This window comes from Piliocolobus tephrosceles, chromosome 1 (genome assembly GCF_002776525.5).
Source record: "Piliocolobus tephrosceles isolate RC106 chromosome 1, ASM277652v3, whole genome shotgun sequence".
Classification (NCBI taxonomy): Eukaryota; Metazoa; Chordata; class Mammalia; order Primates; family Cercopithecidae; genus Piliocolobus; species Piliocolobus tephrosceles.
The window spans coordinates 203,739,870-203,758,584 of NC_045434.1; the positions used below are offsets into that span (position 1 = coordinate 203,739,870).

Genomic DNA, 18,715 nt, shown 5'->3' on the forward strand with positions numbered 1-18,715 from the left:
GGGGGTGGGGTGCCGGTGCACCTTCGGATACTGTGATCCCCCAGCCCTTGCAGCCGCGGTCGCCCACATCCGAAGGAATTTGGGGCCAGGGGCATTCGGGGCGGAGAGGACAGAGAAACGGAGCCCTCTCGGCAGGCGACGAGGGAGAGGAGCGCCCTAAAAAGTGGAAAGCGAGCGTTGCCGAGGCCGCTGGCCCCTTTAAGAGGCCCGGCTGGCTCTGCGGCGGTTCCAGCTAACTCGGTCCCTGGTGCAGCTCTGCGGTCCGGGTCCCCCAGCAGAGAATCGGCACCCGGCGGGGAGGCAGGACCAGACGCAGGAGAGGGCGTGGCCCCGCCGGGGAGCTGGGCGGAGTCTACGCTGCGGCGAAAGCGGGAGAACCCGGCGGTGGGCGGAGCCAAGGGTCTGTAGGTGGGGCCCGGCGCTGCGGGCCTCGTGGGGCGGAGCCTCTGGCTCGGGGAACGCCGCAGAGGGAGGAGGGGTGGGCGGGGCCGCGGCGAGGGCGGGGCCAGTGTCTGCAGTGGGCGGGGCCCGCCGCAGAGTGGGCAGTACCGGCCGAGAGTCCTCTGCGTGCGGCTGCCGCGGCCCCTCCACAGCGTCTCTGACAGCCCAGGCGGTGCGACCCGCGACCCTTCTGGCCCCGCGCAGATACCGCGGCCTCCACCGCATCCCAAGGAGCGGCCGAGTGCCCTCTCTCGCCTCGGCGCCCGCATCCGGGGCCATCCGTCCCGCCGTCGCTGCGGAGGCCGCATCTGGCGCGCATCTGGAACCGCCCGGCCGGCCGCGCTGGAGCCCGCGCCCACCCTGGCCCGGCCGCGCCGGGAGCCCTGCCCGGAGCTGGAGCCGCACCTGGACCCGCGGGCCCGGGGCCCTGAGCCGCGCAGCCGGCGCATGGTGAACTCGCTGCTGTTCGGGGAGATGGCCTTGGCCTTCGGCTGCCCGCCGGGCGGCGGCGGCGGGGGCTGCCCTGGCGGGGGCGGCGGCGGCGGCGGGGCCGGGCCGGGTCCGTCGCCGGTGACGGCGGCGCTGCGGGACGACCTGGGCTCCAACATCCACCTCCTGAAGGGGCTCAACGTGCGCTTCCGCTGCTTCCTGGCCAAGGTGCACGAGCTGGAGCGGCGCAACCGGCTGCTGGAGAAGCAGCTGGAGCAGCAGCAGAGCGAGCGCGAGCGGCGGCTGCGCTACAAGACCTTCTCCCGCGAGCAGGCCGTGCAGACCGGGCCCGAGCTGCTGCGGCCCCCGGCGCCCGGCGGCGGGCACGGCCTCGGCAGCGGCGCGGCGGCCGGCGTCAACGCCAATGCCGTGGCCCTAGGCGGCCTGCCCCCCGGCGGCGGCTCGCACCCGCAGCACTACGGCCGCCTGCCCGGGACCATCTGGAGCTACACGCAGGTGCGGCGCACGGGCGGCGGCGGCGTTGAGACCGTGCAGGGCCCCGGCGTGTCGTGGGTGCATCCCGACGGCGTGGGCGTGCAGATCGACACCATCACGCCGGAGATCCGCGCGCTCTACAACGTGCTGGCCAAGGTGAAGCGCGAGCGCGACGAGTACAAGCGGAGGTGAGTGGCCGCCCCTCCCCCGCCGCCCTGGGAGGGGGCGCCCAGGTCCAGCTTGCTGCGGAATGCGTGTGCGGGACGGGGGCCGGGAGGGCAGCTGGTCCTGGCAGGTGGGCTGGAAGCTGTGTTTTCAGAGTGCCTTACACATGCCAGAAAGGCCCAGTTATCTAGATCCCAGGATGGGGGTGGGCGCTGGCTACCGTGGGGGCCACCTCGATGCCGTCACTGGTTAGGCACATTGTTTTCTAGGTGATATAATAACAATCTGTGTTTTATGTGATCTCATTTAATTCTCAGCACAATACAGCGTGTAAGGCAGACTTATCCTCATCTTATAGATGAGGAAACCGAGGTGCAGAAATGCTAAGTGACTTGCCTAAGGTGGTTTGGCGAATGAGTGGTGAAACCAGGATTTCAACCAGAGATTTTAACCACTCCTGGCTAGTCTGTCTCCTAGCATAGGTATTTTTCCCAAGGAAGTAGGAAGTAGGCTCCCCTCCCTCAACAGATGAAAAGAAAAACTCTAACCAACCCACTGCCTTTTTATTTCTTGAATTAAATGAGATCATGTGTTTGAAAATGGATGGATCTGCCCCTGCCCCCTGGGGCCAGCGTCTGCCGTCTTGCTCCAGCTCTGTAACGTCCAGCTGGCTGGGTTGGATAACCACAACTATAGCAGACTGCTCACAAGCTTTTATAAAATGCCTCCTTTCATCCCTCTTCTCCCCACTCCCTGAGTTTCATGGTTTATTGAGCCCTAACAAACTCAGCCTTAAAAGCCCCCAGGAGAAGATAACGTTGGGCTGGAGACTGGACATTGAATGGACTGAGACCACCATCTCTGGCTAGAACTGGGGTCCAGACTCTGCAGGACTGGCCAGTGCATTCCTGCCCAGCTCAGATTCCCCAGCTGGGAAACTGCCATTGCTTCCTGCCTGCAGTCTGGCCAACAATACTGTCTGCTTGGCTTTCTGATAAGAGGAGAGGGGTCTCCTATCCTCCTCCTCTTCCCATAAGAGGAGAGGGGTCTGTCTGGCATCTCAGACCTGGCTGGGGGAGGGGCCCACTGGCCCTGGCAGTCGCTGTTCCAGGCACGGGCAGCCTTCCACTGGGAGTTACTGGCTCTGAACTCCAGGGCTTGGAGGATGTACTGAGAGGGACCCTTCCTTCCATCTCTAAAGGTCTGCCCAGGGAGCTGGGCATAGGTCTCCTTCCTTATTCTCCCATTGGACAGGCTAGCAACTGGGTAGGATTCAAATGCCAGCCTTATACCTGCTGGTGAGATTATCAAACCACTTGAAATCCTGTTTGCTCATCAGAGAAACGGGAATAATAAAATCTGCCCACAGTTGCTCGTGGGGAGAGCAGGATGGTGATGCTCTTTGGAAGGTATAAAGTAATCAAGCTGATGGGCACTTTGTCAAGCTAGCGGGGAGTAGAAACACTGAGAGTCCTCAAGCTCTCTCATGCAGCGCCTCGCTTCCTGGGGGTGGGTCTTACACTCCGCTGGGAGATGGGCTTCTCTCCTGGGTTACCTCTTTCTCTGGAGGTACTTGAGAATGGCCCACATGGTGCCCTCTCTCCTGGGTTACCTCTTTCTCTGGAGGACTTGAGAATGGCCCACCTGGTGCCTTGCCACATAGAGGCCACCGCTCCACCCCTCATGGTCAATGTCATTGGGGCAGGCTAGGGAAACAGGCACTTGCTCTCGATGGTGCAACTGGGGAGGGATGGGCCGGGCCCTCCTGTCTGCCGCTGTTGATCGTGTCGTCATGCCTTAGGCTTGTGTTGTGTTTGTTTTATTGTGTGTATGCTTTTTGGACCTGGCTACTCAGGTGATGGAAAAACCGTGCCCAGTCTTGGAGGGAGATGGGTTGGCATTGAGCAATGATCTATTCAAGTTGCACCCAGGGTGTGGGGTGTGATGTCAGCTTCTGGCGCTGGCCTGGAATGAGATGGTGCTGCTGAGACAGGTGGAGTGCAGGTAGGCGTCTCTCTTCCCGCCCTTCTGGGATGCGTGCACACCTCTTCTTCCATGTTTTTTCTGAAGCTGACTCAAGACTTACGTTGAGTTTTTCCAAAGCAAGTATACTCCTTTCCTGGAGCCTCAGTTTCCCCACCTGTGAAGTGAGGTAGGTGGGTTAGAATTGCAGTCCTTGAGCCAGGCTTTCTTAGAGATGCTTTAGGGGTTCCTTGAATATCTAACAAAAATGATCATTTAAAATAACATTAAGACATCAATACAGTTATAAAAATGTGCTCACTCACCTTTAAGTTCTTAATATTAACTCATTGGGTTCCACTAACACACTAACTTGTTAATAGTATGTTTTGGGTACCTCCTAAGAATTTTCTTTGGGAAGGAGGGCAGACGTTTGATAAACATTTTTTAAAAACTTGAAAAACCACTGGGCTAGATGATCTCAAAGGGTCTTCCCAGCCTTGGCAATATATAAATCTGAGTTTGTGCTCCCAGCCCGCTGCTGATCCCCTGGCCATAAGAGAAGTCACCATCTAAGGGATGAGACCCAGGTGTCTGCCTGTACTGTTGTGGCCACAAAGGGTTTTAAATCATCCCAGGATGTCTATCACAGAACTCCAAGCAGTGATGCCCAGAAGGGAAACAGGGTTTCCCTGGTCCACCTGGAGGAACCTGCAGCTCCAGAGACCCCCACTTGCTTCCCCAAAGGACAACTTGGGATGTGAAACTCAGCGATCTTCAGGCCGGAGACTTATAGAGTTCCACCTTCATGATTTCTGGCCACGTCTATGTACTACCACCTGTGCTATTACTTACATAAAATATTTTAACAACTTCATTGAGGTACAACTTACAGATCACAAAAGCTGCCCATTTTAAGTGTACAAGTCAAATTCACAGAGTCGTGCAGTCATTACAATTCCATTTTAGAATCCCCCAAAAAGATCCTTCATGTCCATTTACAGAAAATTCCCATTCCAAGACCAGCCCAGGTAATCACGGACCTGCTGTCTTTCTAGAAATTGGCCTTTTCCGGACATTTCATAGAAATAGAATCATACACTCTGTAGTCTTTGTGTTTGGCTTTTTTCAGTTAGAGAATGTTTTTTTGAAGTTCATCCATGTTGTAGCATGTATCCGTAGGCTGTTCCTTTTTATAGCAAAAAATATTCCTCTGTAGTATAGACCATATTTTGTTTATGAATCCACCCAGGTATTCAATATATTTTAAATTTCAAACATCAACCGTATACCACCTAGCATCATCTCATGTGCCATCAGTGGTCCACGAACCGTGCTTTGGAAACACCAACCCAAACCACAGCCCCTGGCCTGGGGTGCCTGGGCCCTGGCCCCAGTCACCACTGCTTTGGTTTTCCCTTGGCCCAACCAGGTCTCTACCACGTGGGAAATGTGGTCGCTGAAGCCGCAATGAGGACAAGGTTGTCAAGCGTTGATTTGGAAACCAAAACAAACATCTCTACTCTGTCACCACCCAGGGCCACTAAAATATCCTGTTCTGACTTTGCAAGCTGGGGGCTTTTCCCTGGAGATTCCCACTGAGTTTATCTGAACTCAACAGTGGAGAGTTCCCCGAGTTGGCATCCAGGAGACTTGGACTTTAGGTCCAGCTCTGCCACTAGGTGCTGTGTGACCTCTGGCCAACCGCTGCCCTCTCTGGGCCTCAGATCCTCCACCTTTACATGCAGGAGTTCCTGTAGGTGATCTCTCTCAGCTCGCTCTCTACTTGAGGTCAGTGACTTCAAGAGGCCCGCGTCGTGGCTGATCTTTCTGCCTCTGGAGACCACAGTGTGTTCGCTGAAGCCTTTCTCTGTTCTGGGCTTCCCCTTCCCTCTCTTGTCTCTGCCCCAGATGACTAGGGTCCAGGCTCCAGGCATGGGCAGTACTGGTCATCCCATCCCCCGGCTTAACTGGTTCAACCGTGTCCCCTCTCTTCATTGGCTCCAAGGAAGGATGCAGGAAAGCTTTCAGGTTGTCAAGAAAAAGGTCCCTCCAGCCTGACAGCTGCTGCAAAGTTGCTCTGGGCTGGTAGAGGAAGTTGCCCTGCGCTGGTAGAGGAAGTTGCCCGGCACTGGTAGTGCTGTCCTAGCTGCCTGTCAGACAGGGCGACTCTTTTGAGGGCCTGGTGCCCCTGTCCAGAAGCCTGTCCAGCCGTCCTGGCCCCCTCAGGCCCAGTGTGATTTGCAGCTGGCTGGCCTCATTCCCTCCCGTGCGAGGGGCTGAGTGTATGCGCCCCCCAGTTGAAGTCAGCCTGGAGCCTAGGTTTCTTTTTTCCTGGTGCCTGGGGTGATTGGAGGGTGGTTTGGGAGCCTGGAGAGACCACTGTGATCATTCAGCCTGGTGGTTTTCAAGTGGGCTTTTTAGATCCCTGGAGTCCATAGCAGGGCGCCTTGGGAGACTTCGGGGACAGTGGGAGGCTGAGTACCTGAGATTTGACCCATGTTGCCCACCGTAACTCCATGCTTCTCTGACTCCCAGATTGTCCAAAAAAGATTCCATTTTAAAAAGTGTTCTGCAGTTTTTGAAAACAAAGAAACTGCTGATTCAGCTGAGTACTTTCATTTTAAAGGTGGGGAAACCAAGGCCCAGAGGGGGCTGGCCCTCTGTGCCGAACTGGGCAGACCTTCCATCTGCTGTGCAGAGCTGGCCTCCCCACCTCGACGTGATGCCCGCATCATCTTCCTGCAGTCGAGGCTTTGTTATGTTCTTTCCACCTTTTTGTGTGTCTGTTTGAAACATTTTTTAAAAAAGCCACTTTCTGGGATGGGAGGGACTTTTGTCACAGCTATTTCTGACTGTGAGCCGGAAGGGGCTGGGCTGTTGGCCGGAATGAAGGACTCCAAAAAGGGATGGTGGGTGGGTCAGCTGGAGTGTCCCCTGCCCGTTCTCGTCGCACCCCAGGGGGGCCCTCAAGCAGGTGGGTGCTGGCCCCTGAATGTCCCAAAGCTCGAATGCTGCCCTGGAATAGAAAGCTGAGGGCTTTGTTCCTTGCCACTCCCATTGACACTTTCGTTATTTCTGAAGCTGGCACTGACACGGATTCTTTATTTCTGATTTTCCAGTGAGGCAGCCTTCGATGGTGGAACAAGGTTTCACATCCTGGCTCTGCCACTGTCTGTGTGAACGTGGGCAAGTGGCTTGGTCACTCTAAGCTGCCCGTGGAGCTCCCCGCTTTGTCCTCTATAAAAGAGGGGTCATCTTGTCGCTCTCCCAGGGATTGAGAAGGAACAAATGAGGTCTGGTGTTAAGGTACCTGGGGCTTGGCAGGTTTTGGGCATGCCTACCCCCACCCCAGCCCAGCCCCCTTCCCCTGGCAAAGGCTGTTCCTTTAATTTACAAGGATTTCTCAGCATGGCCCTGACTGCCTAACAAGTCCATTTCAGGGCACGTTGCCGCTCTCTCTGTCCCATGGAGGCGCCAGAGGTGGTGTTGGGGGTGGAGGGAAAGGGCTGCTTCTTTGTCCAGCATCTAAGAAGGCTGTTTGACCTACTCTTAGCCGTTGATTTGTGCCTCCGGAAATCTCTCGCCATCCCCCAGCCCTTTCTCCCAACTTCCTTTAAGAGAAATACACAAACCCCTCCATCTAGCGCCTCGGGTCTCTTGAGAACTATATTACAGAATCCCTTGGCTGGGTTGGCATTCTCACTGGGGACAAATTTGGGAGTGATTCTCAGAGCCTCAAGCTAGGCGGAGGAGAATGAGGTCCCAGAAAAGAAAAGGAAGCAGGGAGACAGCTGACGCTGAAGATTCCTTCTCAGAGGAATGTGAGGCGGGGCTTTGCCTTGGCGAACGAGACCGGATGCGGGGCCCCTTGGTCCCCCTTCCCCCCACGTGTATGCACAGTCTCACACACATGTACATACACACACACACACTCCACACACATGCAGATGCACACACCAGGCTCTCCGTTCAGTCCTGTAGCTCGCATCCCCACACATGACTGTGTTTGAAGGACACAGAAGGGTAGACCCGGAATTTGAACACGCCCTTTGCTGCAACAAGATGCGATGCCTTCCAGGAGAATTGATTTAAACTGTGCCATGTGTCAGTGACACCGGAGGCTGTGGGCTTTGCATTTGCAGTCCTGGCTTTTGATCGCATTGAGAGGTGAAAGCCGGCTGGCGTTCCATTTATTTCCTATGTCACGGATGGCTGAAGGCCCGGGACGGGAAGGAGGCAGCCCTGTCACGTCCCTGTACTCAGGATTAGGGTTGTGTTGCTTTTTCCTGACTTTCTGCTGTCAGGCGGTCCTGAGCGCCCACCACCTCCCACATCACAGCCCTCCACACCCGGAATTGTAACTATCTGGCATGTGTCTGCCCCTGCATCGACTGGAAGCTCTGTGGGGGCCGGCTCCAGCTCTGGCTTCGTCTCCCACTGGCAGAGCCCAGCCAGGACCTGGCCAAGGTCCATGCTGAGTAAATACTCATGCAGCAGGGAGGCCTCTGTGTCTGACTGCTGTGAGCTAGTAGGTCTCCAGGAGGATGAGACAGAAGACCGACGACATAGACCACGTCCAGGGATTCGGCTGCATATGGAGGGGATGGCCTGTACTTGGAATCAGAAGGTCTGGGCCAAAGTTCAAAGTTTGAATGAACCCCCAAGCCTGGCAGTGCTGGGTGTTGGGGCCCCAGGGCAGGAGTTAAAAGCCGAGTGAGCTTGGGCTAGTCACTGCCTCTCGAGCCTCAGTTTCTTCATCTGTAAAACAGGGATGCTAAACTCTGTGTCTAGAGGTTGTGGAAGAAGTAGACAGGCTCACCTAGCTACAGCACAGTGTGTGTAAATGGTCAAATTCAGAATGATTTCACAGGGCAGAGAGTGGGTGCCCTACAGAGGCTGAGCTGTGCTGGCCCTATGGGGTGGGCAGAGGTTGAGAACCAAGCTGGAAACTGGGAGAGGGTGTCCCGTGCCCTTTGCTGGCAGCATCTGTGGGTTGCACAGCCCTTTGAACATTGCCAGACTGTGAGGTGCTTAGAAAATTCCAGGCCAGATGGGAGGCTGCTAAAGGTTTGTGACGTTGCCGCCGCCTGCCCACCAGGGGAGTATCCGCCCACACTGGGCACTGGGCGCTTGGCTTCCTGGGCAGGATGTGGTTTCTCATTCTAGATCTGGTACAAGAGAGGGTAGTTGTCACCCAACAGTAAACCTGGCAAATGGCAATGCCTGGTTCTCTCGAGGGTCCGTGGAGCCCAGGTTCTGCTCTGGGTTTGCCTGCAGTGTGGTCTGATCTTCACTATGCCCACCTGGGAATGGGGACAGTGGGAAAGTGGGCTTGCCCAGCAACCCTGTGAAGACTGCATTCTCTCCGTAACGTAGCACAATTCCGTGCGTGCCATCTAATCGCTTGCATCTCAGTTTGTTGCTCTCCAAAATGGGGGTGTGGTTTCTTACAAGTTCTGCTTCCCAGGGTGGAGGTAAAAATCAATTCAAACAGTGCAGTAGGAAAACATTTTGCAAAAGGGTTTGAAAATAAATCAATATGGCTTTATGCTCCTGTTTATTGAGCACCTACTTTGTGCTAGGTGCAGTGATAATTATGAGAGCAGTCCCAAGAGGTGGGAAGTGATTATGCTCATTTTACAAATAAGAGGTTCAGAGAGGTGAAGACATCTGTCCCAAATCTCGCCATGAGTCCGTCTGGTTCTCTGGACCCCAAGGTCAGTGCTCCTCCCAGGAGGTGGCCTTGTCCCGTGTCCCTGGAGGGTGGCGAAGGCTGGCTCCGGGTGAGGAGGCAGGCAGGAGGCACAGGGTCTCCCCAGCACCTGTCACAATATTGCCACGGCGGGTGGCAGAACAGGAGGCGGCTGCTGCTCTGGGAAGATTCCCTGCTGTCACTTTACAGTAATTATTTCTTGAGAAAGCAAATGAATCACTGGCAGTAGCAGGCAGATGAGGCTCCCGGGCCACTGTAGCAGGCCTGTCCAGGCCCCTGCTCTTTGGAGAAGGTCTCACTGGGGGCTGGCAGGGCTGGCAGGGGAAGAGTTGGGGAACAGGGAACACATATTATGACCCATCTGGTGATTTCCATGAGGTCTCATTAAACCCGGTGGTGGCACTGCAGGATGGAAACTGAGGCTCAGAGAGGAGAAGTAACTTGAAAGTCAGGCTCCACATCCAACCTTTATCGTGTGCTGTACCCGGAAAGGGCCATGCCCATTGCAAGCCGCTTTCCTGCTGTGAGCCTCAGTTTTCACTTCTGTGAAATGTCGTCTAGCAAAGCTGGGGCAGGCTGTGGATCTCAGACTCTGAATTAATGCTCTATTTATCTTGCCCGGCCCCTGAGTGTCCTCAGGGCAGCAGCCAGCCAGAGGTTCTCATCCACGTATCACCAGCAGCAGAGGGCCTTGGGCGCTCTGGTGGCTATTTGGGAGCTCGCCTCCACCCTGGGCTGGAGTCTCCCTAGCTTTTGCTTTCAGTCAGTGCTGTGAACTTCGCCAGGGAACAGGGAAGTTGTTACAATCATTTGGTGCCTCTTGTTGGGGAAGATGAGACTGCCGGGTGTGGATGTCTGAGGAGCCAAAGAGGTGGTGTTCTCAGAACAGTGGCTCAACACCCACCATGGGCCAGGCCCCTGCCCTCGATAACTCAGAATCTGGGGACATAGACAAATGTGTCATGCCATGTGGCAGCATCACGTGATAACAGCATGTGCCCAGTACCTTCTCCAACAGTGCTTGTGGATAGTAGGAGCACAATAAACATGTATTCGTTAATGAATTTCATTAAATATTTATACAACATTTACTCTTTGCCAGACTTCATTCAAAGCGGTTTGCAAACATTTAATTCATGGAAGCTCTAATAACCCTGTGAGTTGGGTACTGTCGTTAGCCCATTTTAGAGATGCTAAAACTGAGCCACAGAGACAGGGGAGGGAACTGGGCCAAGACACCTTGAAAGTGGCAAGCCCAGGCTGGGTGTGGTGGCTCACGCCTGTAATCCCGGCACTTTGGGAGGCTGAGGCAGGTGGATCATGAGGTCAGGAGTTCAAGACCAGCCTGGTCAAGATGGTGAAACTCCGTCTCTACAAAAAAATAAATAAAATTAGCCAGGCGAGGTGGCAGGCGCCTGTAATCCTGGCTACTCAGGACCCTGAGGCAGGAGAATCACTGGAACTTGGAGGGTGGAGGTTGCAGTGAGCCAAGATCGCACCACTGCACTCCAGCCTGGGCGACAGAGTGAGACTCCATCTCAAAAAACAAAAAACAGAAAACAGAAAAACAACAACAAAAAAAGAAAGTGGCAAGCCCAGATCTGACCCCAGAAAGTCAGGCTCCAGTTCCAACCTTAAACCAGTGCAGTACCAGAAAGGGCCGTGCCCATTGCAAGCAGTTTTCCTGCTTGAGCCTCAGTTTTCACTTCGATGAAATGGGAGTAATAAATCTGACCTCATGATGCTGTTTGGAAGACCGTCTAAAATGATAGCTGTGGAGCACTTTGAAAACTGGCAAGTGGAGTGCCTGTAGGAACTAAATCCTTGGGAGTCCTGAGCTCTACCCGCACTGAGGTTTCTTTTCCAACTTCCTGTGCAGCCTGAAGCTCTGTGAAGCTCCATGCAATGTCTTGTCCTCTCTTGCCTTTACATTCACACCTCCCCTGAATCCTGGGATGGGATGTTGGACAGCAACCTGCTATGTTAGACAGCTTAGGGGAGAAGCTTCATGTGGAACCCAAAAGCTGGGAAGAGAGGAACCTGCAGCGTATATTTCTGCTGCCTGTCAGCTCTGAGACCTCGGGAGAGTCACTTTGCCTCCCTGAGCCTCTGTTTCTTACCTGGAAAGTGGGAATGGTCACGTTGCATGGAAGGCAAGTGTGATGATCGTGCTCTGATTCCGGCTGCCGTGGCAAAAATCACTAAATAAGGCTGGGGGTTCTGGGGAGAGGAGCTGAGCAGGAATCGAATGGCATTTGGGCCTTTGCCCTGGCAGGAGCCCCTCCACGTGGCCGTGCTGGGGGTGGGGCCTGTCTCTGAGATGCTTGCTCAGCGCTCTCTGGACTGCGTGCTCCGACTCTGGGATGTGTGTTCACACAGACCCTGCTCATCTGCTGCTCGATGGAGAGAGGCCCCTGCAGTGGAGACAGCGCCTTCCGCCCTCTTAATTGGCCATCTTTATTACTTGGGTTATTTAAGACGGTTCTTGGCTCGCTGCCGCCTGTTTGCTGTCTTGGGGGAGGGGAAGAGCTACTGGTCTAAGTAGACCTTGTGAAATTCCCTGGCAGAGAATCCTCCTCTCTGTATAGGGTCAGCCCATCTTCCCAGGGCCCACTGGCACCCGCTTTTTGCCCCTGACCCACTGTGGTAATAGGCAGAAGGCCATCTTGGGGGTGGTAGTGGAAGCTTTAGGGAAAGCTTGTTGCAAAGTCAGGACCAGAGAGTCTTGGAGGTCTGGGTGGGACACTGGTGAGACCCTGGGGTGCCCCAAACCCAGGGATTCTGGAAGGTACCCAAGCCAGTTTAGAGCCAGTCAAGGAAGGCTTCCTGGAGGTGACATCACCTAGGTTGTTTTTGGAAGGTTCAGTAAGAGTGGAAGAGAAGGAGAAAGAGTGCTCCAGATAGAGAGGACAGCTTGTACAAGAGCCTGGAGTTGAGCTGCTGTGCGGGACACAGTGTGGAGCTGCTCCTGGTTCCTGGGCTTGAGCCTGGCACTGCCAGAACTTGGCCTGTCCTGTGCTTGCTTCTTCCCTGTCTTGTCCCCTCCTCCCTCCTCATGCTCTTCTTGGCTCTCATTTTCTGTCTTGCTCTCCTTTCCTCTCCCTTTCTTTCTTGTTTTGGGCACAAGCAATCCTCCTGCCTCGGCCTCCCAAGGAGCTAGGACTACAGGCACACACCACTACACCCAGCTAACTTTTTTTTTTTTTAAATAATTTTTGTTGAGATAAGGGTCTCGCTATGTTGCCAGGGCTGGTCTTGAACTCCTGGCCTGAAGTGATCCTTCTGCCTTGGCCTCCCAAAGTGCTGGGATTACAGATATGAGCCACCATGCCTGGCCGAGTCTTGATATTACATTGCAGTTGCTTTCACGCTTGCCTTTAAAGAAAATATTAGTATTTAAAACATTAGGACTTAAAATTTGCCGGGTGTGGTGGCACGCGCCTGTTATCCCAGCTACTTGGGAGGCAGAGGCAGGAGAATGTCTTGAACCTGCGAGGTGGAGGTTGTGGTGAGCCAAGATCTTGCCACTGCACTCCAACCTGGGCGACAGAATGAGACTCCATCTCAAAATAATAATAATAATAATCATATAAAATAAAACATCAGGACTTATCTGACTTGGAGACTGAAGGCTTGAACTCTGCAAGCTACTGCTGGCAGAGCCAGAATTAACCTGGTGCCAAGTTGAGGGACCTCCAACTTGTAGGTTATTCTTTTTCTGAGCCCTAAGACATAATTCAATTGTGGGGAATTAAAAAGAAATTGCTTCATTTGCTTTGCTTCATGTTTCCTGTTGGCCCGTGATTTGGGCCTTCTCTTGGGTGGGAGCTCTGGCTCTGAGGTGACACTGCTTGGAGTTGTGTTACTGCTCTGAGCCTCAGTTCTCTCATCTGTAAAATGGGGATGACAGTCTTAGCTGATGAGGTTGCAAGGATTTGATGTTGCCTGCAGAGTGCTAAGTGTGCCGCCGGCCCCTCAGCTGTTACCGCTCCCTCCCTCCTGCCTTGGCCTGGCTCCCACCAGCCCCCAGGCCCCAATTTGTACATATAAAAACATGTGCAAATCCCAAAGTACTATTTGTCAGGCCACATCCCCAGACAAGGAGCTCTGGAAACATAGCTAGCTTTTGTGGGGAATGAAGGATCAGCCTCTATGGTTCACCCAACTCCAACATTCTAGGCAAAGTTCTCAAGCCTTCCAGCTCCAGGGCTTACCCGGGAGATGAGGAGACAGGGCAGCCTTTCCTGGGCCAGGCTCACCAACACCCTGTGGGTCTCATCATTCCATCCCATCTCATGCAAACGGAAAACGGGGCACAGTGAGAACTGCCTGCTCCCTCCCCCTTTGGCTGAAGACTGGCCTTTTGTGTTCCGAGCACTTCCTCTCCCCAGTAGAGCTGCCTGGGCAGCGAGGAGGAGGTCATGTCCCCTCTCTTCTCGAGCAGACTGTCAGCACAGGGTGACTGGGAAGGCAAGACCTGGCATTCAAGACCGTGTCCAGCTCAGGGTGTCGCCTGGAGCCTGTAGCTCCTAGGAGGGCCTGATGGAATGTGGACACGAATGGGGAAGTCTTTCCCTGTCCCCGCCTCCCTGGGGATCGTGGACTGTCTCAGCCTCCCCCTGTGTGGATTTGGAAGCAGCCTCAGGGGGTCACGTTGCTGGTCTGAGGTCTCACTATGAGATAGGGCCAGGACCAGGATTCGAACCTGCCTCTTGCAGACTGTTACCGAAAGTACTCTCTGCCACATGCGTGAGCTCATTCTGGCAGGCTGAGATACGGGAGTTGAAAGACAGGGGTTCAAACCCTGCCCTGCGCCCAGCAGCAGAAAGGCAGCTGTTCCTCCTTCTGGGCCTCCGGAGGCGATGGGTAGATGGTTTCTGTGTTTTCATAGACTGCCTTGCGAGGCCTTGTGGGTGAAGGGCCCACTCTCAGACCTTGGCAGAGGAGTGACGCTGAAGGCTGGCTTGGCATTGTTTTTCCAGGGTTGATGTCAGGGCAGCTGGTTTAGGCTTTCATCTGTGAGACAAAGGCTGCTTTGTAGCTTCTGCCCGGTTTAAGCCCAAGCACCTCACCCCCCAAGGTGGGAAACGAGGTGGAAGGGATTGCAGGGCCCAAACAGAGAAGCCTTGGGAGGCTTGGCTTATGCTCAGCCCCTCCAAGAAGGGAGCCAAGATCTCATAATTCTATAGCCATCTTGCTCACTTCCCAAGAGTACCCTGTATACCCACTGCAGTGTTTGAAGCCTCACACATGTGTTCTCTGGAACATCGCACCACTCCAGCAAGGTGGCTGTGGGTATGTCCATTGTACAGATGAGAAAACTGAGTCGTGCCAGGTAAAATGACTTGTTCCTTGTCAAAGCTAGAAAGTGGCAGAGTGGGCACGTGACCTCAGGTCTCTGGCTTCCAAGATCACCACTGGGTTCCACCACTAGAGTCTCATGTTGCACCCAGCTTTGGAAGACAAGATACCCTAGAATCAGACTGGAGTAGATAAACCTCATGGGCTCTGCGGGGGACCTGGAGCTTTCTCTTGTCAGGATTCAGAGTTGGGTCACTGCTTTGAGCACGTGTTGCGTATTTGTATCTGCATGTGTAGGTATTTGCACATGTACGTACAAGTTAAAAAAGGGAATTGGATACTGGAGGGTCTGTATCACTGGCAGGTGATTCTAGGGAGGCCTTGTGGGCAGGTGTAAGGAGTCATCCCAGGGATGACTGGACCTTCTGCTCTTCTTTGCCAGGATTACCCCTACTTGATCATTCATTATTCCATCCGTCTGTCCATCCATCCATCTATCCAACCATCCATCTGTCCATCAGTCTGTCCATCCATCTATCCTTTTCTGGGCCACTGTGCTCAGGCCCTATGCTTGGGCTTTGGGGATGATGCTGCCTGAACTAGGAGTTTGCGGAATCTGGGGAGCTTGCCAAGTGACTGTTAAATCAGGGCTGGAAGAGTCCTTAGAGATTGGTTAGATCTTTTCTCTCCCTTATGTCAGAGTGGGACCGTGACTTGCCCAAAGTTGCATGGCAAGTGGCGGAGCTAGGGCTCAAAGTCAGGTCTGTAGGTCCAGCCCCATGTTTCTGCTTCTCCGCTGTGTCAACAGACAGCTCTCAGTCCTGGCCGGCAGCCCCCTTACCTAGCTCTTCCCTCCTCTGCTGTTTTGATGTGTTCTTGGCTTTTTGGGAGTTGCTGGCAGACTCTGTTCTGAGAGACTTCCAGAGGTGTCTACTGAACCAGCATGCAGGCCCCACACTGGGGCCAAGCTTGGCCATGCTCTGCCCTGAGATGACACCCTCCCGCGTCTGGAACAGCCGGTTGGCTGAGCCCCTGAGGGGAGAGACTCCAAGGCCCTGTTTACTTTACCCTACTGGACACTGGCTTCTTTTCCTCCAGGGGTCTCCAGAGGTCATCTGTTCCTTCCTCATCTTGGGGCTAGGACCATTGCAAATCCTGCCTGAAGATCTTATTGTCTAGGAAGCACATTCCAGAGCCCTTTCTGAGACAGGCCATCCAGTGTCCTCGTGGCCTTTTCCAGGGAAGTGCTTCCTGGTGTCTAACCATAATCCCTACTGCTGCCTTTCCCCCTTTTTTTTAGCCTTTCACAGAGGAGGAAAGTGGTTGGACATCAGTTGCCTGGTGGTTCTCAAGGCAGCACCATTATCTTGCTGCGTACCCTCTTCCCACCTACAATCTCCCTTTTCTCCATTTCCTGAAAGACTGTGCCTTGACTCAGATACAAGTTGAGAAACTTCATGCAGAAAAGTTCTGGCTGTTCCCTGTAGGATCCCACAAGTTTCTGGGAGGGAGGCACATTCCTTTTTCAGGAGTCATGGAGCCCTCTGAGCCAGAAGTGGCCTGGATCCCAGGGATCACTCTGGTCCCATCTTTCCTGACAGGGAAACTGAGGCCCAGAGAGGTTGAGCAACACATCCACAGCCATTCAGCCAGCCTGTCTGAGTTGGATGTCCTCCTTCATGCGGCAATGCTGTTTCTATGGTTTGGGCAGGGGGCTTGATAAAGGTGGCTGGTGGCCTCTTGGCCTGGTGGTCCCTGCCGCAGACAGATGTCCTGGAAGCAGAACAGCCAGCCCATGTGGCCCCAGAGGGCTCCCTGGCCTGGAATCAGTGCTCCTGCCTGCTGGTTCCCTGGGTTGGCAGATTCCTGGCGGTCCTGGGCTGCCCTCAGGGCCAAGCAGTGGCACCTCCTCTGCTCCCACCCACCTTGTGGCTTCCTTTCTCCCACAGCCTCCCAGACTCCCTTTTGGCCCTAGAGGTGCCAGGGAGGCCCCTCACCTCCAAGGGGAGAGGACAGGAGGCCTGAGTGTACACCAGTGATTAAGTTGCCAGGGGGACACTGGCTTCTGTGGCTGGGGCAAGAAGGGGTTAAGCAGTGTTGCCTGCCAGGGTTGGACTCCCAGCTGGTGTCCCAGCCCCTGGGGCCAACCAGGCCATCTGGCCTGACAGATACCACACTGTGTCCCATCTGTCCCAAGGCAAAGTCACCAGGAGGAGACTGCCTACTGCCTTTGAGGGCCTGCAGGGGTGGGCGTGGACCCTGCTGTCTGTCCCTGGGGGGCCAGGCCAGTTGGGAAGGGGCTCCCCACTGGGCAGGCTGTCCTCTGGCCACGCTCCCTGCAGGGTCTCCCTAGCTGCGAGGTGGGGGAGTCTGAGTCCCTGATGTGATCGGAGCTTCTTTGTGCAGAATGTCTAGAGAGGTGCAGGGATGGACTCAAGGCCACACAGTAAGTCAGCACGGGCAGAGCTGGGCTTCCCTCACGGCCCTGCTGGTGGCTATGCCCTGTGGCTCCAGCTCACAAGCTCATTCATCCAGTCAGTACCGGTTGAGGGCCTACTATGTGCTGGGCACTTGGTCACTCGATACCAGACAGTTCCCCAGTCCCAGCATGGGAGAGGGAACCCAGAGGCAAAGCCTCTAAGGGGAAACGTGGCGCAGCTTAGCCAAGCCCGGGGCCCTGGATGCTGTAGCAGCCCTCCCAGCAGCCTCCCTCCCAGCCTTCCCAGCAGCTAGAGGTGGGACTTGCTCGCTAGGAGGAGCAAAATAATGTTAAGCACTGGTGTTTATGATCTAGTGGGGTCTTCACCATCCAGGGAGGTGTAGGTACTATTGTTATTCCCATTTTACAGATGAGGAAACTGAGGCTCAGAGGGGTAAAGTCGCTTTAGCAGATCACCAGCTGGGGAGCGGCTGAGTTGGACACCCATCCCAGCTCTGCCTGACGTCAAAGTGTTTTGGGATAAGGGGCAGGGGACGGCTGCAAATGGCCTCCCGCTTTGCCCCAGCCTGGCTCCTTCTTGCTGTGCTGGCCAGGACCATCTCCTTTTTGGCTTTTTGCTGAGTCCTGGCTGGGAATCCTGTGGCTGGAGGCCCAAATCTCAGGGGGAAGAGAGCCCCCCGCTGGGTTGGAGTTGAGAAGAGAGGCTGTGCTGGTGCCGGTTCTTTTGCATAGCTGGGGCTCCCTCCCCTGTGTGGGGTGCCCGGCAGTATTGGGCAGCACTTGGGGGATTCCCCTCGGAGGACCCTCCATCCATCTGACGGCCCCAAGGCTCTGCCCTCCAGTGGGGGCTGGGCCAGGCTGATGGGAGCCTCCATAATGCTGTTATGATTATGTGACCCTGGGTGAGTCACTGCGCCTTGGTGAGCCTCAGTTTCCCCATCAGCAGAATGGGGGTGAGGAGATGACAAGCTCCAATAAAGATGGCTTCCAAGGGGCTTTGCAGTCACGGAAGGGTCCCTGGGAGGCTTTGCTCCATTTCATTCCCCCTCCCATCTTAAGGGGACTGACTTCTCTCTCCAGCCCCGTGGGTCGGTGGGAGGAACACTCTTGTTGGTGTGTTGTGGGGTTGCCTGGTGCCCTGCCTCCGCACTCCCCACTGGTTCACATCAGGTGGAATGCCAGGGCCGGCCATGATGACAGGAGCCTGGAATTAAGTAATGAGTCCATCCCCTTGAGCTGTATTTAGTCACTAATTCTTTTGGTGCGCGTGTTTGCAAGCCTAATTACCTGTCTCAGCTGCGCTGGAACCTGCCCCTTCCCGGCCAGTGAGGACGATGATGGCGCTGCACAGACAGGTGGCCGTTGCCCTGTCACCCATCCTTGGTTGCACAAGCCCCACGTGTCTTTTGTTGGCTGGGTTCTTGTCACTCTTCCCTCCTCCCTCCTGGAGATTGCTCTGGAATGTTCTCCTTCCCTTACCAGCCGCATGGCAGGCAGCTCCTAGTCTCTGGAGTTGCACTGAGCCAGTCACTGCTTGTGTGGGACCTTGGACGTATCACCTCCCACCTCTGAGCTTCAGACTTCTCATTTATGAATGACCTGGACGTCCCCGTCTGATGTCCTAGGATCCTGTGTTCTGTGCTTTTTTTTTTGGCCACACCTGGAGCCAGTTTGTGTTTGCCCATCCTCATTTAATCCAGGTGGGGTCATTCTCACCCATTTTACAGGTGAGGAGACTGAGCCCTAGGGAAGTGACTTGGCTTAAG

The 18,715-nt window shown here is 54.8% G+C and overlaps 1 protein-coding gene across 1 annotated transcript in view; it reads left to right on the plus strand.

The window, feature by feature from the left end:
• The first annotated feature begins 550 nt into the window (after positions 1–550).
• IFFO2 (intermediate filament family orphan 2) overlaps positions 551–18,715 on the plus strand; it is a 50,042-nt gene continuing 31,877 nt past the window's right edge. Inside the window, exon 1 of the mRNA XM_023219827.2 lies at positions 551–1,553. Within this exon, the coding sequence (XP_023075595.1) occupies positions 889–1,553 (665 nt within the window). The 5' untranslated portion in view covers positions 551–888. The remainder of the gene's footprint in view (positions 1,554–18,715) is intronic.